General features: G+C 39.4%; 1 protein-coding gene across 3 annotated transcripts in view; it reads left to right on the top strand.

The window, feature by feature from the left end:
- Positions 1-21,648, top strand: part of SPEN (spen family transcriptional repressor) — a 75,002-nt gene that overhangs the window by 21,135 nt on the left and 32,219 nt on the right. For all 3 annotated transcript variants that reach the window (XM_067311231.1, XM_067311230.1, XM_067311229.1), the window contains exon 3: positions 2,752-3,228. In XM_067311231.1, the coding sequence (XP_067167332.1) occupies positions 2,752-3,228 (477 nt within the window). The remainder of the gene's footprint in view (positions 1-2,751; positions 3,229-21,648) is intronic.

Below are 21,648 nucleotides of genomic sequence, written 5' to 3'. Positions count from 1 at the left end.
AGGCAGCTTTTGATGTTTCCATTTTGGATCTACATCATTTCCAAGTTATTGGGATTATTCTTTCTGATGGTATTGGCAAAAAGAGATGATGGACATTACTAAATTTTGGAAATTATAGTTTTTTTTAAATGCTGGGATAAGAACTACTGCCTTGAATTTATTGGATGGTATACAGTCAAGACGTCAGTAGCCATGGGGAGTGGATTACTATCTAGTCTCTTAAAAAGCTCTTTGCTACTCCACATTAAACGTACTTTAGTTTTAAGGACGTGGCGCTAATAATCAGTTTGTGGATACATCAATCAAAAATGACTGGGCTGGATGGTTACAAAGGCGGCTAGAGGATGCCTGCTGGCCAGCAATGATGAATTCCCTCATGCATTGGGTGAACTTCTACCAGCTGCTTGATTCAGACATAGGGCTGGAAATTAAAATAATGGATCTATTTAAGTGCCTACTGTCTCAAGAAAGAAGTCTGGGGGTTTCAGATTTATGGTTTCAGTCTGAGACTACTTGCTTCCAGTGGAATTTTTTTTGTCTTGTCACTAAGATTTTTTTTTCTTGTTGGTTCATCTAAAATATCATTTGACACCCTTGCCCATTAAGAAGGTGGATTACCCCTGTAAGAGGGGCCAAAATTGGGGAAGTTATGTTCACAATTCTCTCCCTAGATTTAATTGGGAATATAGGTCGTGTTTCCACACTTGGAAAAGGTTGGTATGTCCTGCCCTGTGTATATTAGCCCCTCTCCTAACCCAAGTCAAACCCTCTCTTTCCACTAACTCCAGTAGTACTTAGTACTAATAGATAAATCAAAAAAGCACTGTAGCCATTAGATTTTCAGCTCTGCTAGCTCCTCTGTCTGTCTTCTGTGTCCTTTTCATGGATAAGGACTTTGTTCTTTTATGTCAGCTATAGCAGTAACCCTCTAGAAAATACTGCTTTTTCTCTTACCTCATTAAATCAGCTTTCACTGATTAACACTTTATAGGATTCTAAATGCAATCATTTATAAAATTGTTGATCTTGTTCCTTCAAAAGGGTGGGTGTGGGGGGGGGGAAGAGACACACCTCTGTGCTAGACCCTCAAATATCTTTTAAAATGCCATTGTTGCAAGCAACAGATAATAAAAATAGAAGGGCAACAATGACTTTTAAGCAGGTATACATGTTATTGGAATTTTCTGTTGCACTGGTTAGGTTGTTTTTTCTATGTAATTTGGGAGAAAAATGCAGGCAAGACATGAGTTAGCTCTTTATAAAGCTTGAAAAGGAGCTATAATTTTAACAACAGAGGGTTATATTTAGAGGATTAAAGATCTAGTGATTCATTGGAGAAGGAACTGAAGGAACTTCCTGAGATACTAATCAAAAAAGATTCAAGTCCAATTTTCAGTTTATAAAAGATATCTAAAATATTTCTGCCATTTTAAATAGAAGACAGACTTGCGATGCAGGAGAAGCGGAGTAACCATAGAGTAGAATTAGGTTATTAGGATTCAGGGGACTGAAGTGACTAATAATTGATTCTGAAGGAAATACCTGAGAAGGCTGAGGAAAAGGTTGAAATGTCCTTCGTAAGACAGATAATTAAATTTTAAATTAACTTTGGGTACCCTGACATATTTGGAATTTTGCAAGTATTTTTTAAGCATTCAGAATATCATTCCTGATCTTCCATTTTGCAGATGTAACTTAGACATACCATCCTGGTACTTGTCTAAATTAGAATACTAAACTATTTGTAATGTTCTTTTAACTTCACCTGTCAGTTTTACTATGTCTTTATTTGAGAGATCACACTAACATTCTTAGAACATAGAACTTTCCTTAATTGACATACAAAATGTTTTAAATACTAAAGCAAAATGGGTCTTAGCTACTTTAAACTAGTGTGCTTATAAGCATAGAAAAGATACAAATTATATAATTGCAGTAACAATAATAGTCTCAACAAATCTATTGAGAAGTTAATTTATACTCTGTGTAGCGTTTTAATATATTTGGGGGCCTGCATCCTTTTTGGTAGTTATAAATACTTGCAATTTAAGTATTCTGACATTAGTAATCAAGATGTTCCTTTGGGTATGCAGCTTTCCCAAGAATTGAGTGTAGCAGTCTGATAAAAGCAAAATTATTTATAAGAGGGTGAAATATTTTAAAACAGCAGCACTAAGAACCCCCCTAATTTTCTGGGCTTCTGTGTGGGTAATACTACCCCTTTTGAAAGCAGCTTCTTACCTCTGGGTCATGCTTTGCACTGAGGCTTTCATGGCTATAGCCCAATTTGTGATGCCATTTTTGCAGAAGGATAATCATAAGATGTGCAGTAATTATCAAATTCAAGAAAAAAATCTGAAAAACAAGCAAAAATGGAGAAAAATGTAATTGTTTTGTTTAAAAAAATGTTTTCCTTGTCTACTGAATTTAAAATAAAATAAATAAATAAAAAATTAGGATTCTGCCCTGGAAAGCAATATATTTTCCTGTGCAGGCAAGATGCTGGTCATGAAAGCCCCAATATGTGATTAAAACAAAATGATTGCTCAGCTTTATTTTATATGAATATAACTTTGGAGTCAAGTAAAATGTTTAAGTTTGTCAGTGTTTGCTTGATAGGTTATTGCTGTTTAGTGGAGAATCAGTTGCAAAAATAAATTCAGTGCTGAAGTGAATGTTTGCATGATTTGCTTTTAGTTTTGCTTGCCCCTTTCTGATTGATTAAATATTTTTCCCCCCTCCTAAATGCAGGGCTTCAGATAACAGGGAGCGTGCTTATGAACATAGTGCCTATGGACACCATGAACGGGGGACGGGAGGATTTGATCGGACAAGACATTACGATCAGGATTACTATAGAGATCCTCGAGAGCGGACTTTACAACATGGGCTCTATTATACTTCTCGGAGTCGAAGTCCAAACCGTTTTGATGCTCACGACCCCCGTTACGAACCTAGGGCCCGGGAGCAGTTTACATTGCCCAGTGTGGTACACAGGGATATCTACAGGGATGATATTACACGGGAGGTACGAGGCAGAAGGCCAGAACGGAATTACCAGCACAGCAGGAGTCGGTCACCGCATTCGTCCCAGTCTAGGACCCAGTCTCCTCAGAGGCTGGCTAGCCAAGCGTCTAGACCCACGCGGTCCCCTAGCGGCAGCGGTTCTAGGAGTAGATCTTCGAGTAGCGATTCAATCAGCAGCAGCAGTAGTACCAGCAGCGACAGGTAGGTCACTTTTGGTTGTGACAGATGTATTGTTGCCTGAATCAAAGCAGCGATCGCGAAGGTAAATCATTGCACCAGGGCGTTGGTTGCGTTGTCTGGACAGCAGTTGTTCCGAGTCGGAATGAGGAACTGCAGCCAGCGCTGTCAAAATAGAAGGCGTTTTTGTGGCAAAGCGTTATTCATTGATGTAGAAATAAACCAGCGTGAAATGTATGAAGACTTAACTTGGCACAAAACAAATCCAAGGGGAATGTTGTTGCCATTGTTAATTATTTTCCATGGTGGATATGTGCAGCATCTCTAAGATGCTAGCTAAAAAAAAGGGGGGATGTACAAATCCAAGACTTTGCTACAATGCTGGCTACTGCCTCCATGCTTGGTTGGGGAATGGGGTAATTAGTTTATTTGTTCAAATTATGGCATGTGCAAATTATTAAGGTTCAACTGCTTTTTATAGGACACATTTTAAAATATTTTGGGAAATGATGAGTATTTAATCTCCAATTTCCCTTAATTCGGTATCACCACTAACATTTAAGAGACTGGTATGTTGTCTCCCCCTCTTTTTTTTTCCTGTTTCCTTGCAGCAAAAATTCTCGACTTGGAAGAATAATTTGTAAAAATCTGAATATGCATTTCCTAGTGATGTGCCCATATCTTTAGTTCTATAATAGCTGCAGTATTTCTGTTATTTTTGTGTTAATTTATAAGCTACACGTAGGAAAAAAATAAGGCTATTAGGGCTCATCAGCCAGTGGATTTCTTTAGCAATTTGAATATTCTTGTCAAATTTCACTCAGATATTTAGTTTTTTAATAGTAAACCTACCCTAAGGGTGGAAACCAAGAAGTTATCATCATGCCTGCAGATGTTTTATGCTCTATTTGGTGAAAAGCTCTGTTCTTGAGAAAGGTTTCTAGAGTTGGAAACATTTTCTTTGCATACCAGTTCTTTTCTAAAACGAAAACTGTTCTTTAAAGTAAATAATATATCACTGTAATAAAAATTAGTGTTTGATTAGCACTTTGAATGGAATTTTACCACTGGTAACTCTCTCATCAAAATAATTATTCTCATAAAATCTTAACTGCTTGAACTTGGACCGCAAGGGCTAGTTTGGTTGACGTTGAGGGGAGCGTGCAGAAGTGAAGACAGGGAAAGAAGTTTCTTCTTTTTGATTTTCTTTTCAGAGGTATAAAGAACTTGGAAAGGATTTACTTCCTTCTTTTAATTATTGTTTTCTCCTCCTGGATTTAGAAATCCAGGTTCTCTCTTGGTTGGAGAGCTGGTGAAAAGATGGACACCTCTAGAGGGTTTGAGAGGACTCAGACTGCTTTAAATACCAGTTTGTTTATTTCTAACACTTCTCTTTCAGTGAGACCTTAACAGATAAAGACAACCTTTTGTCAAAGATTTAACTTTTTCATGCGTACTAAAGCTTAAAAATTGCTGAGATTTCCAGAGGTCTCCAAGAAAAGTAGAGAAGATGAAATGTAAGATGGCCTGGTTACATTTAAGGTTTTAAAAACCTCAACCAGGAAAAAGTCTGTCTTCTGATGCCTCTCTGCTCATTGCAAAAAAGGACAGAAGGAAGCCCAGGAAACTTGTAATATTTATAAAATGTCATTCTTGGGATGTCAAGCTGGGATGAAATACTGTTCTGAAATTTACAGGACTAAATATGCCACTGGAACAAAGTTTAAGATTTAATCAGAAGATAAGCAATGTCTGCTATGCCTTTAGTATCTCATTTTCTTGGCAATTTCTAGTTCTTGTAATGGAAAATTAGATGATACTCTAGAAGGAATATGTAAATAAACATTTTTTTTCTTATTAATACAGTAAATACAAATTCAATAGAGCAAGTAATAGGATCTGGTGGATAATATCTTTAATTTTGAAGGATCAGAAAAGAGTTTTACATGTCCATAAGCTATGGGTTAGACAGTAATAAACGTTTAACCATATCTTTACCTTGTAAAACAAAATTTTGCCTGGCTTTAGAGTGTTTAAAAATACAAGTGCACTTTTTCGTTTGTTTTGTAACGCACTTTGAATTCAGTGATGTAAATACATAAAGCCCATAATTACTTGTTTAGTAAATTCTGAACAAAGTGGAAGCTTCATATATGTGTGTATGTGTGTGTGTATGAAAACTTTGTATTTAGTTCTTCATTTGTGCATCTATTTAACCTTCCTTGATAGTAAAATGTACAATTTGGTAGCTATGCAGCATTCGTAGTAATGTATGTGGATGCTATCTGAGGTAAAGCCCATTTCTCACTTTGCTTAAGTTGCAGTTCTGATTTGAGGAATGGGTGTGTGTGTTTTGTTTCTGTGTTTTTACGGCACCTTCTTACTGAATAGACCTCTCCGTACAATTCATTTTTTATTCCGTGAACTAGAGGAGCAGGAAGGCTCAGGGACAAGTTGTCGCAAGGTAACAGCAATAGCTCACAAACGTCCTCTCACCTTGTGTAAGGGAGGCTAACGCGTTCCCTTTTCAAGGAGGTGCCTCACGCTTGCTGGCCGGTATTGGTGTACAAAGCAGCAGTTGGTGTGCGGGAAGTTTTCACATTCCCAGACCAGGCAGAAATTTGTTTGCATGGCCATACCCTGGACTGTAGTATATTCTGGTTGTGTCATCACTGGAATTATTTACCAATTCTGTATCTATTTTTCATTTCTTGAGTGGTATTTATCTGGAATAACTAATGCCTGAATTTGTGCTGCAGAATCTTTATTGTTGTTGATAGGCAGCTTTGGAGAAATTGTCTGTATGGCACCATCCTTTAGGTGCTGTGAAACAATGAGCAGAAAGATAGTAAATGAAAAATTTAGGCTTTATTCTTTGTGTTGTGGCTTTCAAAGAGCTGTGTGAACTAGATATGACTTTCATTAAATGGAGATGATTTTTCTGGACAATAATGTGCGGAAAGATGCTCTGCAGATTGTTTTAGAAAATGAACAAAGCCTTCATTTCATAAAGGTTTGTAGTTTGTTGCACTTGATCTCAGCTAAGCTTCATTTTGAATGTATATTCAGATGCCTTTATAGGGAATTTGTAATGGGAACTGCAAAAGAGTAATTTAGAAGATAAGACCGAAAAGAACACAGTGAACATAAACCATATTCTCTGAAGCAGGGCTTTAAATCTTTTTTGATATGCGAACCACTTCAAAAAAAAAAAACCCTAATGTAGGTGTAGGCCTTTCTAGAAATCTCAACTGCTTAGATTGTTGTGTAGCATTATTTGTTTGTCGCCTTTTGTGGGCTCTCAGGAGTTGTCCACAGGGGTCAGATGTATCTAAAACCATCTGTAGGAGTCACTTTTTCCAGTGTTGCAGCAAGAGTAACCTGTATGGATTTGAGTACTGCATTTTGCATTTTGGTGTTTTCTTATCTGGGCTTTCTCATTGCCCACCCAGCTCATTATGTTACAGAAAAGAAGGCTTGGGGTCTTTTGATCACCTTGAAGGAGAAAAAAATGGGAAATTGTATTTGCATTTACTGTTACCAGAAGCCTTAATTTTTACATTCTGTTGATTTGAACGTGCACCACAAATGGTATATTAGCAAACATATTTTTTGTACTGTGTCATGGAAGAAACGGAATATTCATGAAAACTATGTAATCCCATAGGAAGTAAAACAGATTTCATTTGTGCCCTGCCCAACCTACTGAAAAGATATTCTCCCCCCCCTTTTTTGGTAGAAATTGTTCTTTTCTAGGCTGCTTGTAGAGGTGTTGTAATGAGCTATAGAAAATTGTTCTGTGCATTTTTTTTCAGTTTTGTAATGTCAAATGGCTTTACACATTTCTTACTGTTCCATGTGTTAGTGATTATTTTTAAAGCTTTGCTGCAGCAATATATTGAATCACATGGCATTGAGAGCAGTGGGACGTTTTGCTCTTAAAGTTGGGCATATGTTGAAGTACCCTGTTGAAATGGGATTTAAACTTCTTTACAAAATCCTGGCAGAAGTATTTCATTTCCTATAGGTAGAAGGACTTTCTTGCCAGAATGTGAAAGTGTGGATTCTGCATGTGTGTGTGTGCGTGTAAGTAAGTTTACATACAAGTGACCTGAGATTTCCTTTTCCTTTTTTTTTTTTTTTTAAGAGTGCTTATTCAGTTGTCTGAAGTTTAGCATGTTGCAGGATACTGATTTACTAGTTAGCTGAATAATTAGTTGTAGTTTGTAATGAAAACTGTGGCTTTGATAAAATTATAAAAACAAATTCAGCATAGATGCAAAGTAACTATTTGCATCGAGATTTTGGAGAAATTAGTAATTCTTGTAGTGCTGAATTAAAGCTATGGTAGAAATTGTACATATAGATGTCTAAAAACAATCTTTTCGTAACTGTGACATACTGTTGTGCTTAAAGTTATAATCACAGATGAGCAAGGCTTTCATAAAGTAATTAGAGATTGTTTTTTAATCATTTTAGATTTATCTGTGATTAAATTCTTTCTGGATCAACAAATGAGTTGTAGAAGAAAGGAATACGTACATGTCTTATTTGTGTGTCTTAATATTGACAAACTGAAGAAAAATATTGCCAAGAGAATTTTAATCATGGGAACAGCAGGTTCAACAAAATCTTCCAGTTTATTTTATTTCATTGGGGGCTTTCTTAGTATGTTTAAACAACTGAAGTGAAAGTAGAAAATAATGATTTTAGTTTCATTACATAATGCAGACCTTTCCCTACCATTGTCTTCATCTCTTTTTCCACTTAGTTTGTCTGCCAGCAAGTGATGAATCACTGACTTAAAATGGGATTTAGGGTTTTTGAGTGAGTTGAGAGATCCCTGTGCTGGGGAAGAGTTAAAAAAAATAATGAAGAATTAGGTTAAATGCAGCTTTTTAATACTGTGAGGTAGCCTTTGTTAACATTAAATAATTCCATATACATTTTGCCCTGAAAATGCCATGTAGACATCACCTAAATATTTTTCTACAAGACAAAAGGTTACCAATCTTTTAATGTTGAGCATGTTCTTATTTGTATGGGAAAATGAACTGGGCTAGGGAAAAACTGCAGAGAGTAGGAAGCCTCCTTTTCAATTACTGTGAAGGCACTAGTAAATCCTGGTAAGAGTCAGGTGAAACATCTAATCTGTACCTTTTGTTCACATAAAGCCATGTGCTGCTTTGATGTTTTCTCTGTAAAGGGAAAGGTGAATTACGGAAAGGAAAATTAAAAAATCCAGCTCAAATAGGCTCCGTTTTTTGTTACCAACTGTCTAGCATTTTCACTTTGTTCTTTCTTATTTCTGTTCATGTGTGCGTGAGCCTGTGCTGCATCTAATCTAAATATAACCTAGACCATCCTCTTAAAAAAATTTTACCCTTGGGAGTATATCAAGTTTCTTGAAATTGAGCACAGGCAGAAAAATTTCAGATAGCTTTGGACAGAGAGGAGATATTTTTGCTCTGAAGAGACGAAAATACAGCCAGCAAGCCTCCCTTCCTGCCTTTAAAAAAAACTGTCTAAAAAGACTACCTGCGGATTATGTACATGTATGTTTGTGGTGTGATTTACACAGATTGATCCCTAAGCCGCCTATGGAAAAATACATGGCATTTTGCCTGGCATCTAAGATCTCCTTGCAGCTGGGGAGTGAATTTCGTATTCCCTCCCTTTGGGAGGAAAACCAGTGAAGGCTTATTAGTCATTTCACCTTATGAGAAAGATAAAATATTTCTCCCCTTCTGAAATAACACGAATGTCGAGCGCAGAGAAATGTTGACTGAGAGGCCGGGGGAGGGTGCAGCGTTGCATTACCTCATCTGTATACTCTTAGTGTAATCTATTAAAAATGTGCCTTGCATAACCGATTTTATCTTGCTCTGAAAATCTGCCGCTTTAGGTTGCCTAATATCCTCCAGTGGCATCGCAGGGCTGCCTCGGCATTATAATGGTGACAGCGCAGCAGCACGGTTGCCCTGTCCTGGTTAATTTGGAAAATCACAATATAAAGCGATGGTTTTCGGGGGGGAGGGGGAGAGCCTCACCCGGCAATCGTCGTGTTTGAAGTGAAGCTCAGCTTTAACGGGTGCGCCTTGAAGGGGGGGGGGCAGCGTGGGGGGCCACGGCGACCCCCTCCCAGGGCGCCTTTGGAGGAGCAGCCGCCGCCGCCGCCTCAGAGCGGGGCGGGGGGGGGAGGGGGGGTTGTTTGTGTCTCCAGAACCGGTCTGAACCGGCGTGAGCCGGCTCGGCTTGGCGGCGCGCCGCCTCCGGGGCGGGGCCGCCCGCCGCGCGCCGCCCCTCGCGGCCGCCGGCAGCCCGCGGGCAGCGGCCCGCCACACGCTGCCGCGGCTTGAAAATACCTCCGCTGTCGCCAAAACCCTTAAAAAAATAATAATAATAAAAAAAAACCAAGGCTCGTGTTTAAGCTTTAGCGCCCGTGCCGCTGTTTCGCTGCCGTGTGAAGATTTTTCTCACACCGCGGTTATTCCGCGAAACCCTGTCGCCCCATGCAAGCAGTTTAACCAAGGTAACGCCGCCAGGCGCTGCATCAGCCTTCGAGTCCTCCCGGATGAGCTCACTTTTTATTTTTGAAGCCTTTCTGGCTGATCTGACGTTCTGCCCGCTGTATAAATAAACCCTTATTTCCCCGCCGGACAGAGAGCTGCGGTCAGCAGTGGATGAGCACTTTGAGTTGGCGCGTGATATGTGAAATCACTGAAAGGGGCAGTTTTAAGTCTGCCCTGTTGCCTTAACACGGGCACTGTAATGATGTAAAGGAGCTAGGTTGCAAAACAGAAGAAAAAATTACCACACTGCTACCTCCTCTTGAACCCCCCCCCCCTTATAATTCTTTTATGTTAATGTGTAATAAAAGCCTTAAACACATCACTGTCAAGTTAGGTGTCTTGTTTTAAATGTAGTTTTGTTTGCCTGACCAGCTGCTTGGAGAGTGGACATTTTACTGCATTTTATAGACTGTTGTTGCTGCAGTACCACCCGAAATAGTTGTTAATCGTTGGCTCTGAATGACAAAGGCAGCAATTAAACCCCTTCCTAAATTTGCAGAAGTCGATCTTCATCTAAGGTCATCTGTCAGTCTCTGTAGAGTTTTGTTTCTCGGGCAAGGTCCAGAAGTTTTAACTGCTGCTCCTGCTTTTTGGAAATGTATCTGATTTCTTTGCCTCTAAAGGCAGAGAAAGATTTCTGTTTCGGTACAGCTTTTTTTTTTTTTTTTTTTTTTCCCAAGTTGCTTTCAGGTTGGGAGTCTTAAAAATGCATCATGTTGGGGGATGAAAGCAAAGGAGGGGGGCCCTAAAAAAAAAAACTCTATTTCTGTCATGACTATTTAGATTATCTAAACCCACTTTGTTGCTTTGAGTCCTGTTAAGGAGCTTTTTTTTTTTTTTTTTTAATGCTGTAAGGTCTCCTTGTAATTAGCAGCTCTCTAGATCAGAGGCTTTGTGTAGCAAATTTGAGGTTCAGACCAGGGATCCTGGCAGCTGAGTCTAAACCCTTCGTGTGAACGTCGTTTATCCTCAGCTTCCTCTGCCGAGAAGGAGGCTGAGGAGGAAGCCGCAGTGCATTGCAAAGATAACGTTTTTAAGTCGCCTGTGGACAGCTGCTGGTCTAAAGGAGCGGGAACTGGTGCCTGGCGCAGCGTCTGATGTCCTGCAATTTCGGCTGGTCGTCCTAACCTCGTTTTCGGGAAGCGCGGGAAAAAACTACGGAGCCATATCTAAGGCAGTGCTCTTCTTGTCATCCCGGGAGGTGTCGTAGTAGTGAGTTTTGTTTTGCACTTATTCTTCAGCCCCAACGAGTCCTGGGAGCTTCTCACGGTGCAAAAGACTCTCGGGACTTTTTCCGCCCTGGCGTACATTGCAGCCTGAGGAAGGTCTGGTTTTCTTGGTAGATTGGATTTGACTTTGGGGTTGCGTGTTTGTATTAACAAATGGTCACTTACAATTGCATTTTTAAGGCTTTGATTTTCTTCCAAGTGTTTTGCTTAATCATCTTGAGTAGGCTGAGGGAAGGAAAGAATTAGCTGAGGTCAGGGAAGTTGAAGCTGCCCATGTTACTTTTCAAAATTGAGGCTTAGTCCTGAGCGTTCCTAAAGGCAGGAAGAAATCCACCTCCTGTTCTTTTCCTCCTGGACTCGGAGGGAGCAAGGAGAAACCAAAATCCCATCAGGGAAAAAACAAAACGAAACAGGGAAATCATGAAGCCAGATAGGCTCTGCGGTGTTTGGTATCTACATCCAGGCTAGTAGTCTAGTTTGCCTTTCTTAGAGAGAAATATATCTAGGATGTGATTCATCGCTAAAATAGATTAGAGGGATCATAGTCTAGAAGTGCCTGCTTGTCTCCACTGGTGATGAAGAGAGTCTAGACAGCTCAGATGAAGACACGTTCATTACAGGCACCGAAAGGTAGGTGAGAGGGTTCCCATCGTAAGGATCTTTGAAATAATGGGCACTTTAATAATTTCTAATGAATATTCACATGAAGGAATGAATAGAAAAAGAGGAAGACCTTATCGAACACTTTCTTAAAAAAAAACCAACAAAACAAAACACATTGTGATCAAAGGAAAAATCCCGCCTCTGTCTGTGTTCAGTCATACGTGCTTCCATTAAAGTGTAGACAGAACATCCCTTCACATCTTAAAGATTGAAGTTGCAAATTCAGTGATTTTGGGTGGTTCCCCAAGAGAATTTTTTTTGGCTCTGCTAAAGGCATGGATGCGGGGACTGTAATACCTTCCAAAGGAGAACTTTTTCTTAAGGAACTTAGGATCAGGAAAACAGCTCTCTTTGAAGCATGTTTGCGAGACCTTGGCATTAAGCTTAAAAACCACATTAGCTAGAACATGCTGTGTTTAAGCTAAGGTAACATGAATGTGAACTGATGGCAAATAAACCTTATTGGAGAAAACTGAAAATCATCTATCTTTACGTCTTGTTGTGTTAGCTCTATAACCGATGCACTTAGATCTGCCCTTAACTTCTAAGCATCGAGCATAGTCTGTCTACAACTTTACAAGTGCTGAAACTACTAATGATGGCATCAAGGTATTAAGCGTGAAAGCTTCTTAGTGAGCGATTAGATATCCCTCTAAAGATCATTACGGTCAGCTGGTAGTGCCATTTTGAGAAGAGAATGCAGCGCGTTTACAAGTGGAAAATCACAGTCTTGGAGATAAATGAGGGACTTCAAAGCTGTGTAAAGGGGAAACAATTTATACATGCCAGGACATATTCCTAATTTTTTGAATGTCGAAAGCATGACTGCCTGCTGTGTTTAAGAGAAGCAAAGGCTGAGTTTCCAGAAGGAAGGAGAGAGGGAGACCTGTACTATGTAGATGCCATATTTAATAAATAATATGCAAGGTTTTCAATAATCTGCATATTTTTATAAGTGCCTAACAAATAAGAGAACAAAATTAGCCCTTTTAATGTGCGTGGCATTAAGGAATAAAACTTCCTTTATGAATGATTTTGTAGTCTTAAAAGAATCCTGTAACAGAAATAGGGGAGACCAAATATTGTTTCTTCCAATACCTGTTGGATTTCAAAAACCAAACATTATCCTGTCCCCCAGCCACAAGTTCTCACTCTCCTATTTTGAGAGGTGAAACATGGAGCTTTCAGGCCTTCCAAATACTTCTCTTTGAAAAATGTCTCAAGTTCAGTGAGTAGTTGCTTTAGTTAACTGAAGGTGATGACTTCAACTAGAAAACGCTTAGCAATCTAGGATGGCAGCGATAGTACCTTTTGGAGAATCCTTTCTATGAGAAGGAAGTGGTTTTCAGGGCTGTCTCATCATTTCTTTCATGGTTGGTTTGTATTTCCCCGGATGCCCAGAAATCTTCATCATCATTTTTATACCTGGACAAAAATACGAAAAAGTCATCACATAGTCTAGAAATAAAGAGAATAATTAAGGTACATATCAAGCAAATGCAAACAATAAGGATATTCAGAGTCGTAATTCATTTTCTGTCATCTGTTTGAGAGTACAAAACGCCAAAGGTTTGTGTGATAACGTGTGAAAGAAAGGTCTTGTTCCCCTTTTAAAAGTTAATTCCCAAGAACAAATAGTGCAAGAGTCCCCGTGGACAAATGGTTCCCGACTTCGTTGACTGAGAGATGCAAAGTGCCCTACTTATCCGGGCTGCTACAGGCTTGACCTCCTTATATCATCTGACACCTCGTTTGGTAAGAGGTTGCTGCATGATCTCAAATCCTCAAATTATGTAAGACTTGTACTGTTGCTTTGAAGTTAGTCCCTCCCTTAAATGTTTGTTTACTTCTTGGTATGTCCTGTTGTGGGGATTGTCAAAGATGAATAGTCAAAGAAAGGAGGCTATCAGGTTAGTACAAATTTTCTATTCTTCTTCACTTACCAAATCTGCGTGGAGCTCTGATTATCCCTCTTTCACAGTCAGGGAATATACTGAAGATGTCCTACGCTGGTTGGTGTTTTACTGCATAAATGATGACTTGGAAGTTTTTTGTTTATTTGTTTGTTTTGAGGTGGAAGGAAGTGAGGAATCACTTGTTATGTTGTTACAGGAGAGAAGTGGATGCTATCTAACAAATATTTAAGAAGTAGTTATGCTGAATTTGTTGGTTTTGTTTTTTAATATTCAGTTTCCCTGCAGTTTTTAAAAATCATGAAATTTGCATGCAAAAAAAAGAAAAAGCTTAATTAACACTGTGTGTGTGGCTTGTGGAATATTTCTTGTGCTATGGTCTAGAGGTTTTGCAGTCTGTTCTACATAAGCAGTCAATCCTGCAGCAAGTACGCAGGTGGGGCATGCAGGCTTTGCACGTGGGAATTCCTTGGGAAGGCTGAAGGAGGAATCTTCTGGCCTGTAATCTCCAGCGTACCAGCCGCATTGCCTCACGCTGCTCCTCCTTATCCAGCCCTGGATAACTTTTACATTTTCCCTACCCATCTCAACGTCCTCAGCCTTGTTTTACACGCAGTTAACGTGATGGAGCTGTCCTAGGCTTTCCCTGTTAAAGGGAGCAGGATGTACATCTTAACGGGACGGTCAACAAAAATGCCCCTTGCGTGAGCCCTGGACTCCCAAACCACATAGAGATTTAATCAATAGATATAACAAATACTGCTGAATTAAGTTACAAAAAGGTTCTTCTTCCGGACATTAAGAGAGAAGCACAAGGACCTTTCTGTCATGTAACAGTATTTTTGGTTTTTGTATTTTTAAGGCTGGCATTACTCTGCATTCTTGCTTAACAAATGTAAAGATTTTCGCAATTTCCATACCAATCCCATATTTAAAATTTAACGGACTATAATACTTCACCTGTTTTATACAAAGCTTGTCACAATTTTTTTATTTTCATGACTTAAATATTAATATTTCTATCCATGTGAAATTTTACTGAAAGTTCTACTTTATTAGTTTTATTTTTATTTGCGTGTGGGCATAAAATGAAATAATTCCCAAATATAGCCATAGCCAAGAGATCCATCTGTTCTTTGCATTTTTGAAATGGCAAATTAATCTTTAATATATAACTCATCAAATGTCTGGTCTTCTATATTGTATGCCAACTGAGATCACAGAAATGCCATTATTTGCCATGCCTTCCATTTTAGGTAGTCCTTTACATGAGAATAGCAGTTTTATGAAGGATTTGTATACCCCACCAGCGTTGTGTACTTCCTTCAGTTGCTGTAATTGGTCAAAAAAAAGGGTAAAAAGAGCCTCCAAAATTTTTCTTGCTTTAAACTAGTTGGCATTCCTTTAAAAGGTTGTATATAAGTTGTGAGGCAATAGAAATTCTGTTTCAGAAACATCTTTAATATACATACTTATTTCTAATCGTGATTTAGAAGTAGCATTGTTTTGTCCATTTTCTTTTCCATTTCACTGTTTGGACAATGGCAACCATTTTTAGAAATACTAAGCTTACACACAGTGTTATCTGCCATAAATGGAATTTCTATATTAAGCTTTGCATGTTCCAAATTTTACTTAAGAGGCATTGTTTATCAGCTGTGTATCTTGGCATGGGTTTTATTGCAGCTCCCATTTGAAGAACAATTATATTTGTTTATAAGAGAGAACACACGATTTCAAAATTGCTCTGAATCCTAGCGAATGAGAATTTCAACAAATGGCATTCTATGTAATGCTAAAACATCGTCTTGAAGACGGAGGCAATGATCTCACCGGTGTTTTGGCAGGGCAGAGTACAGGGCCAGGGGGCTGCTGTCCCTGCAGGGAAAGTGGCCTGGGGAGGCAGAAGGTAAGCAGTGGCCGAGGGTGGCGTTTTACAGGGTATTTGGGAGGCCAGATGGTAGACAAATGCGAGTTGTCAGGAAAGTAGGGCATAAGCATAGTGCCAGTTTTTTTTAAGGCAAGGTGGGATGCTTTTCTGAAACGTGTTAAGTGCAAATGCTGAAGACATCAGCAGAATTAATTTGGCAGGCCTGTTTGCCGTGACCTACCAGCAGTTTTGTGTTAGAAAGCTCTTACGTGTATGCAAGACTGAAATAACCTGGAGGTGAATCAGACCCATTGTTTTTTGGGTTTTAATGTATCTATGAGAAAGGTTTTTCTTTTGAAGAATAATATCTAGTGCTTCTGGGTAGGACAGCAGGCGTGTCAATGTCAGTAGAGTTAAGGCTGGATGGTTTTAAAATTGTTTTAAGAAGTGTTGACTTCCAGGAAATGGTTTGACATGCTCGTAAGGTGAAAGTAGTTGCTTTTTATTCCTCAAGTAAACATATAGTAGTATATTTGGAAGCTGTAGTGGGTGCATTTTAAACAGCACTAAGAATCCCAGCTTATAGACAGTACTTAAAGTAGGGTTTTTTGTTTTTTTTTTTAAGATGCTTAGTAGATCCTTTCACGAAAGCAGTGTGGTTGTTATTTAGGAAACTCTTTAAATTTTGCTTTCTTGGTGTTTTGAAAAGATTAGGTCTTCTGCAAGTCACGAGATCAAGTTTCTCAACCTGCTCTGTTGGTAACTCATTGAATGACCTTGGGCAAAGCCCTTGGCCTCTTCTTACCTTATTTTTCCATCTGCAATGCAGGGATGTTAAGATATACCTGCCTCACGAGAGCGTTGAACTAAAATGCTTTTTTAAAGATTTCATATACTCTGAGGTGGCAGTTGCAAAACATTAATTTAGATTGTCTGCAGATAGTTGGCAAAAGTTGTTTGCTTTGACAGTATTATGGTAATTTTAGCCAAAGGTTGAAAGCAATTTTTATTCTGGACTGAACAAGCCACTCCTCTACAGGGTGAACTCTGCCCTACCGTTTTCTTTTAAAAGTTGCTGCGATCCTAGGCTTACCATTACTTGCAGCGTTGAGTGGGAGCTCTTGTGGAGACAAGTCACTGCAGCGCTTGAAATAATTTGGCTGAAAGCTTTCCCAGTTGGAGGAGGTGGGAGTTTTGCATGGCTTTAGTAGGGCTGGGACTTTGCCGCATGTTGTATAAACCTGTCCAGAGCCAGCTAACAACTGCTACTCATGTGCCAAGTGCCTGGCAGTGCTAATGCTTCCCCTGTGAGGCACCGGGGTAGCTATTTTAATGGCAGAGAAACAGTGGGAACAATTTAAGAAAAAACCCTCAAAGACTATATCCGTCACTTGTGGATATTCTCAAATATGGTCAGATCGGAAGGCAAAGTTAGATAAAAAATCTGCATGGCAAACATTTATGTGAATTAGAAACTCCATAGTGTTACACAACAAGAAGCTCTGTAGTCATACCTCTTTATCACTGTGTCACTTCTGGTTCTGTGATACGCAAATGCTTCAAAGCTGGGGTGTTGCTCAGAGGCGTTCGGTCTTGACCCAGGGCCTCCCGTGGTGAAGGGACTGTTGAAAAATAGAGGCTCTCTGGGATCTCGCGTTCTCACACCCACCCTTTTTGTTCTGCCTTTGCATTGGTGGAAATGTAATTGTGGGAAAGCTATGCCAAGGAGCCGGGTTTGTACTTCACCCTGCAGGCCTCGATGACTTTAATCTTTCCCAGTGTCGAGCTGTGTGATTGCGGCCATGTGCTGAGAAAGCATTTCCTCCCGCGTCAAGGAGTTGCATTCTTGGCAGTCCCATTGTTCCCAAGAAACGTCCATATTTTGGAAAGGTCGCGGCTGTGGAGGCCGGCGCTCAGGTAACTCGAGCTACTCGTCAAGGGCTCTGAAGTTTGATCCCAACACCGTGAAGTTGACTCTGAAGTTAACAGAGAGGCAGCGCAGGGAGCAGAGGGTGAGGACAGCATCTTCTCAGCAGTAGTAAGCTGTTGTGGTTGCTGAGTAGGCTGTTTGCTGAATAGATAGGCTAATACGTTTTTAACCGATAAACTTTTTCCAGATTAGGGTTTTTATTCTTGGCTGTACCTAGTTTGTTGTAACAACCAAGCATGGGTCATGGGGCTAGGTGGTAACACTGCCTGTATCAGACGGAGTCTGTCGCAGCCAGACACGGATTAATATGTATATTTTAGCAGTCATAATTGATGGGATATTTAGTTACAGTGAAGAATTAAAAGGACCTCGAAGCTGCCTTGAAATTCTCAGAGCATGTGGCTTCAGGGGAAAGATGGTTCTGGGAGCAGAAGACTTTTTGTAGTGGTCATCTGTCTTAGCAACATCTTTGTCTTTTCCATGATTAGTTTCAGCTTGCTGCTTCTCATCAAAGTTCGGGTGTCTGTTGACCATGATAATAAAATAACTAAAAGGAGATACTCACATGGCCTGTCAGTGAAATTGAGATGTGATTTTAATAAGCCAGTCATCTGATTTGGGTTGGAAACACTGTAAATATTACTTGGAGACTGTATCTTAAAACCTTACTGGCCAGATACTGAAAAAATACTGTAACTTTACTGTAATTTGGCCAGCTAAAACATACAAAGTAGTCATGTCACTCTCATAGTTGTGTTATTTTCCCACGGCCTTTAAACATGATTTCTTTAGGTTTAGGATTCCACCCCACTATGAGATTTCTTAAGTCTCCTTTCTGAGCTTGGTAAGACAGGAAAAGGTAAGGGAAAGAGGTTGTTCTATTTTCACGTGTTTCAGTGTCGTATACATCTGTCTCAGTGCTCCTTTCTTTGGAGCAGGATACGCTTTTGTTTGTTGTGTGCTGATTTTTCACGACTGTTTCCTGCTTACATGCAGTAGGGTGTTTTTTTTCCCCCTCATAGACTGTTTTATCGTAGCTGCTTGTCATTAAATACTTCTGAAGATGTGTGTGTGTGTGTGTGACATTTACGAACCAAAGTTCCTTGGGTGGCAACTTCTCAGCGTCTTGAAACGATGCCAAGAATGTCATGCAGTCACATCCAGGCGTGCTTTTGAACACAAACTCTAAAGGTACTGAAAGGCTGGGGTTATGGGCACAGGGTAATTACACAGAGAGAATATTAGGTGTAGTTTGTCTGTTCCTTTGCTAACTTTCTCCACCCTCGTACGCTGAACAGCCAGAGCCTGCTTGTGTACTTATTTTTAAATTTAAAAGTTTGTTATGAAATGGAGAAACAAAGTTCAACCTCTTTGTGGTAAGCGTATGTGGGCTGAGCCTGTTCAGCTGTTAGCATGTAGTAGTCTGAAAAATATGGTAACAACTTGTTACGTCTTGATCTGTTAATACAAGTAAACTTTAGTTGTTTGGTGCCGTTTTCTGCTATCTTTCACTTCAGATGCAGCAACTCCTCCTTTTTAGCTAGAAAAAAGACTGTATTTACTTCTACAGATCTTATTTTTGCAGTTTTGAGGAATGGGTTTTCTTACAAATATGCTGATGCTGACTGGTGTTATTGCAGAATGCATCGTGTGTACGAAACTACCGCCTGCCAATCGCCTTCATATTTAGGTCAGTGTTAGAACAAAGTGAATCAGCTCCTGTAAAGAGATGTTTTAACCCTCCATCCCAACCTCCTGAGTTTTCAGAAACCACACTCGAAATTTCATTGTAATTATTTCTGCTTGGAGATGTCAGAACAGCCGCATGGATTATTAGAGTAATGCTGGTGACTTTGCTTTGCTTTGCTACAGGTTGTGCACTAATGAGCGTACGGTTGCCTGGAAAGATGCTTAAAAAAGAACAGGCCTGCGTTCAGCTGGAGTTCAGGGAGTCAAAACTTACTCATAAGCCCTGCTCCCAGTCTGTCGCTGAAATTGTACATATAGGACTTGCAAACAACAGGGACATTGGAGCACCAGGGGCTTTCAGCTTTGGAATTTGGCACCTGGTTTGGTCCAGAAATAGTCCGAGTTACTTACCTTCAGGGCACAGAAGAACACAAGCTCTCAATTATCTGCTTGCTTTGACCTTTTTAAGGAAAGAGGGTAGTTTGATTTTTATGGGGATGCAGTTCTTGGTATGTGTAGTTCGATGTAGGTTTTTAAATCACATATATCTAGAGGTTGGGGGAAATTCTATTTAAGTACGTATTTTAGAGTTGTGTAGTATTTAGTAGTACTGTGGAAATAGCAGTCTATAATGTATCTGTACATGCATCACTTTGGTATATCATTTTTCATCCAGAGGAGAAGTCAAAGTGCTTTATGAGCTGTATCAAGGTTCCTTTAATCTATAACTAGAATGGAATATGACCCATTTTAAAGCAGTGTTTTGGTTTCTTTTTTTGACAGCTAGCATCATACTTTTGCTTGATGATGGTTGGCAATAACCAGAGCTTTTTTCCCAAACAGTATATTTTTGCTTTCAGGCTTCTTTGACCAGTTTTCTGGCACTGTTTTTCTGGAGTTAGGTCCAGGGAATCTAACTGGCAGTTTGTTTCAGTAGTGACTGTATGAAGAATATTAAAAGGATTTGTGTCTTCTGGGTAGACCTTATCAGCATACAGTGCTGTCACTAGCTGATATTTGCAGCTGATATTTTTTGCATACAGATCATCTACTTTGACTTAACTCTGATCTGGAAAGGGAGCAAGGAGAGAAAAAAAGGTTCCTGTTATTTCCGCTTAGAGATTACTGTACGTTTGCTTTGGATTTCCTGACTAGACTTGGGAATCTTTTGCTGACATCAACCGTGTGAATAACCTGCTGTCATCTGGGATTCATGCTGAGGGAGGTTGTCCTATGTTATTGTCCTCAATAGATCTTTCTAGGAGATAATCTTTACTTAGAGATTATTTTGACAGTGTATTGAATCATAGCTGATCTAGACAGAGTTCCTGATTTCAATTAATTTGGGCAGAAAAAAAATAGCATCTCTGAATATTTCTGCAAGAGAATTACAAATCATTTAACAGTCCCAGTTAAACATGTTTTAAAGGGAGCTCTTAAAAAGCCATTTTATTTTCTTTTTTTCCCTGTTAAAATTTGGCATATGTTACCCTGAAAAATTAAAAAGGCTTCGAATGATTTTAAGTTGCTTCTTTTTTAACTTGCTCTGACTGTCGGGGGCTAGTTTTTTTAAAACCTGGAGTTTGGCAGCTCATTGCCTGCAGTGCGTGTTAATGCTTCTGCCTACTTTATTTTACATGAATGGCTCCAGTGTTTCCTGGTTGCTGTAATGAGGGTAGTCACCAGAGTTACAGCTGACTCACAGTCCCGAAATCAATTCGCAGAAATGACAATTGTCCCACATTTTAAAATTGCAAAAGGGTAAGGCAGGTTGTGAGATCCCTTGATTCAGCACAGCCTGCCATTGACAAAAAGCAGCAGGTATCCCGTTGCATTGACTAGTTTGGAGTCTCCCTTTTATCTCATTTTGCTGGGGAACAAAGAGAACGGCTCACTTTGTATTCTTTTCTCAAGTGCTTTCATTTTTCCTACATAAATAGAGCATAGCTGCATAGTTAGTTAGTAGAACTGAAAAACACAATTGCTTGAAAATGAGGCATTTCTGTGGAAATGAGAACGGCTTATATATGATCCGTGCAGCAGGACTTGAAATGTCATCTTCACAGTTTTAAATGAGAAAAAAAGCAAGTTTTGTGCGTTCTGTGAGCTGCAGCATGCCAAGTACTGCAGCCGGCGACGCAGGCGCATTTGGAGTCTCATTTTTGTAATCTGAATCCCATTGCTAGATTCTTACACTTCAGTGTTGCTGGGGCTCTGCCCCTATGAATAAAGCTTATGGTTGGATTATTAATAGATTTTATGTTGATTAATAGGAAGTAGATACAGAGGAGACGTTTGTGGTTAAGAACACATGCATCTTATTTACTTTGAAAACACTAGGCAGTTATGTGCAAAGCAAATGAGTATTTTTAAAGGGCTTTTACAGTGGAAGCAACTTATAGTAGAGTATACCTATGAGAAAAATACTTTATGCCTTCTTCCTTATTAAAGTAAAAATGATCTCCTTTATAACTCAGGTTTTCCATCTGGTTTCACTGACAGTGAAATCATAAATCTTATACTTTGCATATTTTACACTATAATGTCATGAGAAGGGCTGGAGTGAAACTAATTTTAA

This window comes from Apteryx mantelli, chromosome 26, assembly GCF_036417845.1.
Source record: "Apteryx mantelli isolate bAptMan1 chromosome 26, bAptMan1.hap1, whole genome shotgun sequence".
NCBI lineage: Eukaryota > Metazoa > Chordata > Aves > Apterygiformes > Apterygidae > Apteryx > Apteryx mantelli.
Note: the sequence above shows the minus strand (reverse complement) of the source record. Positions and strands in the feature narration are given on the sequence as shown.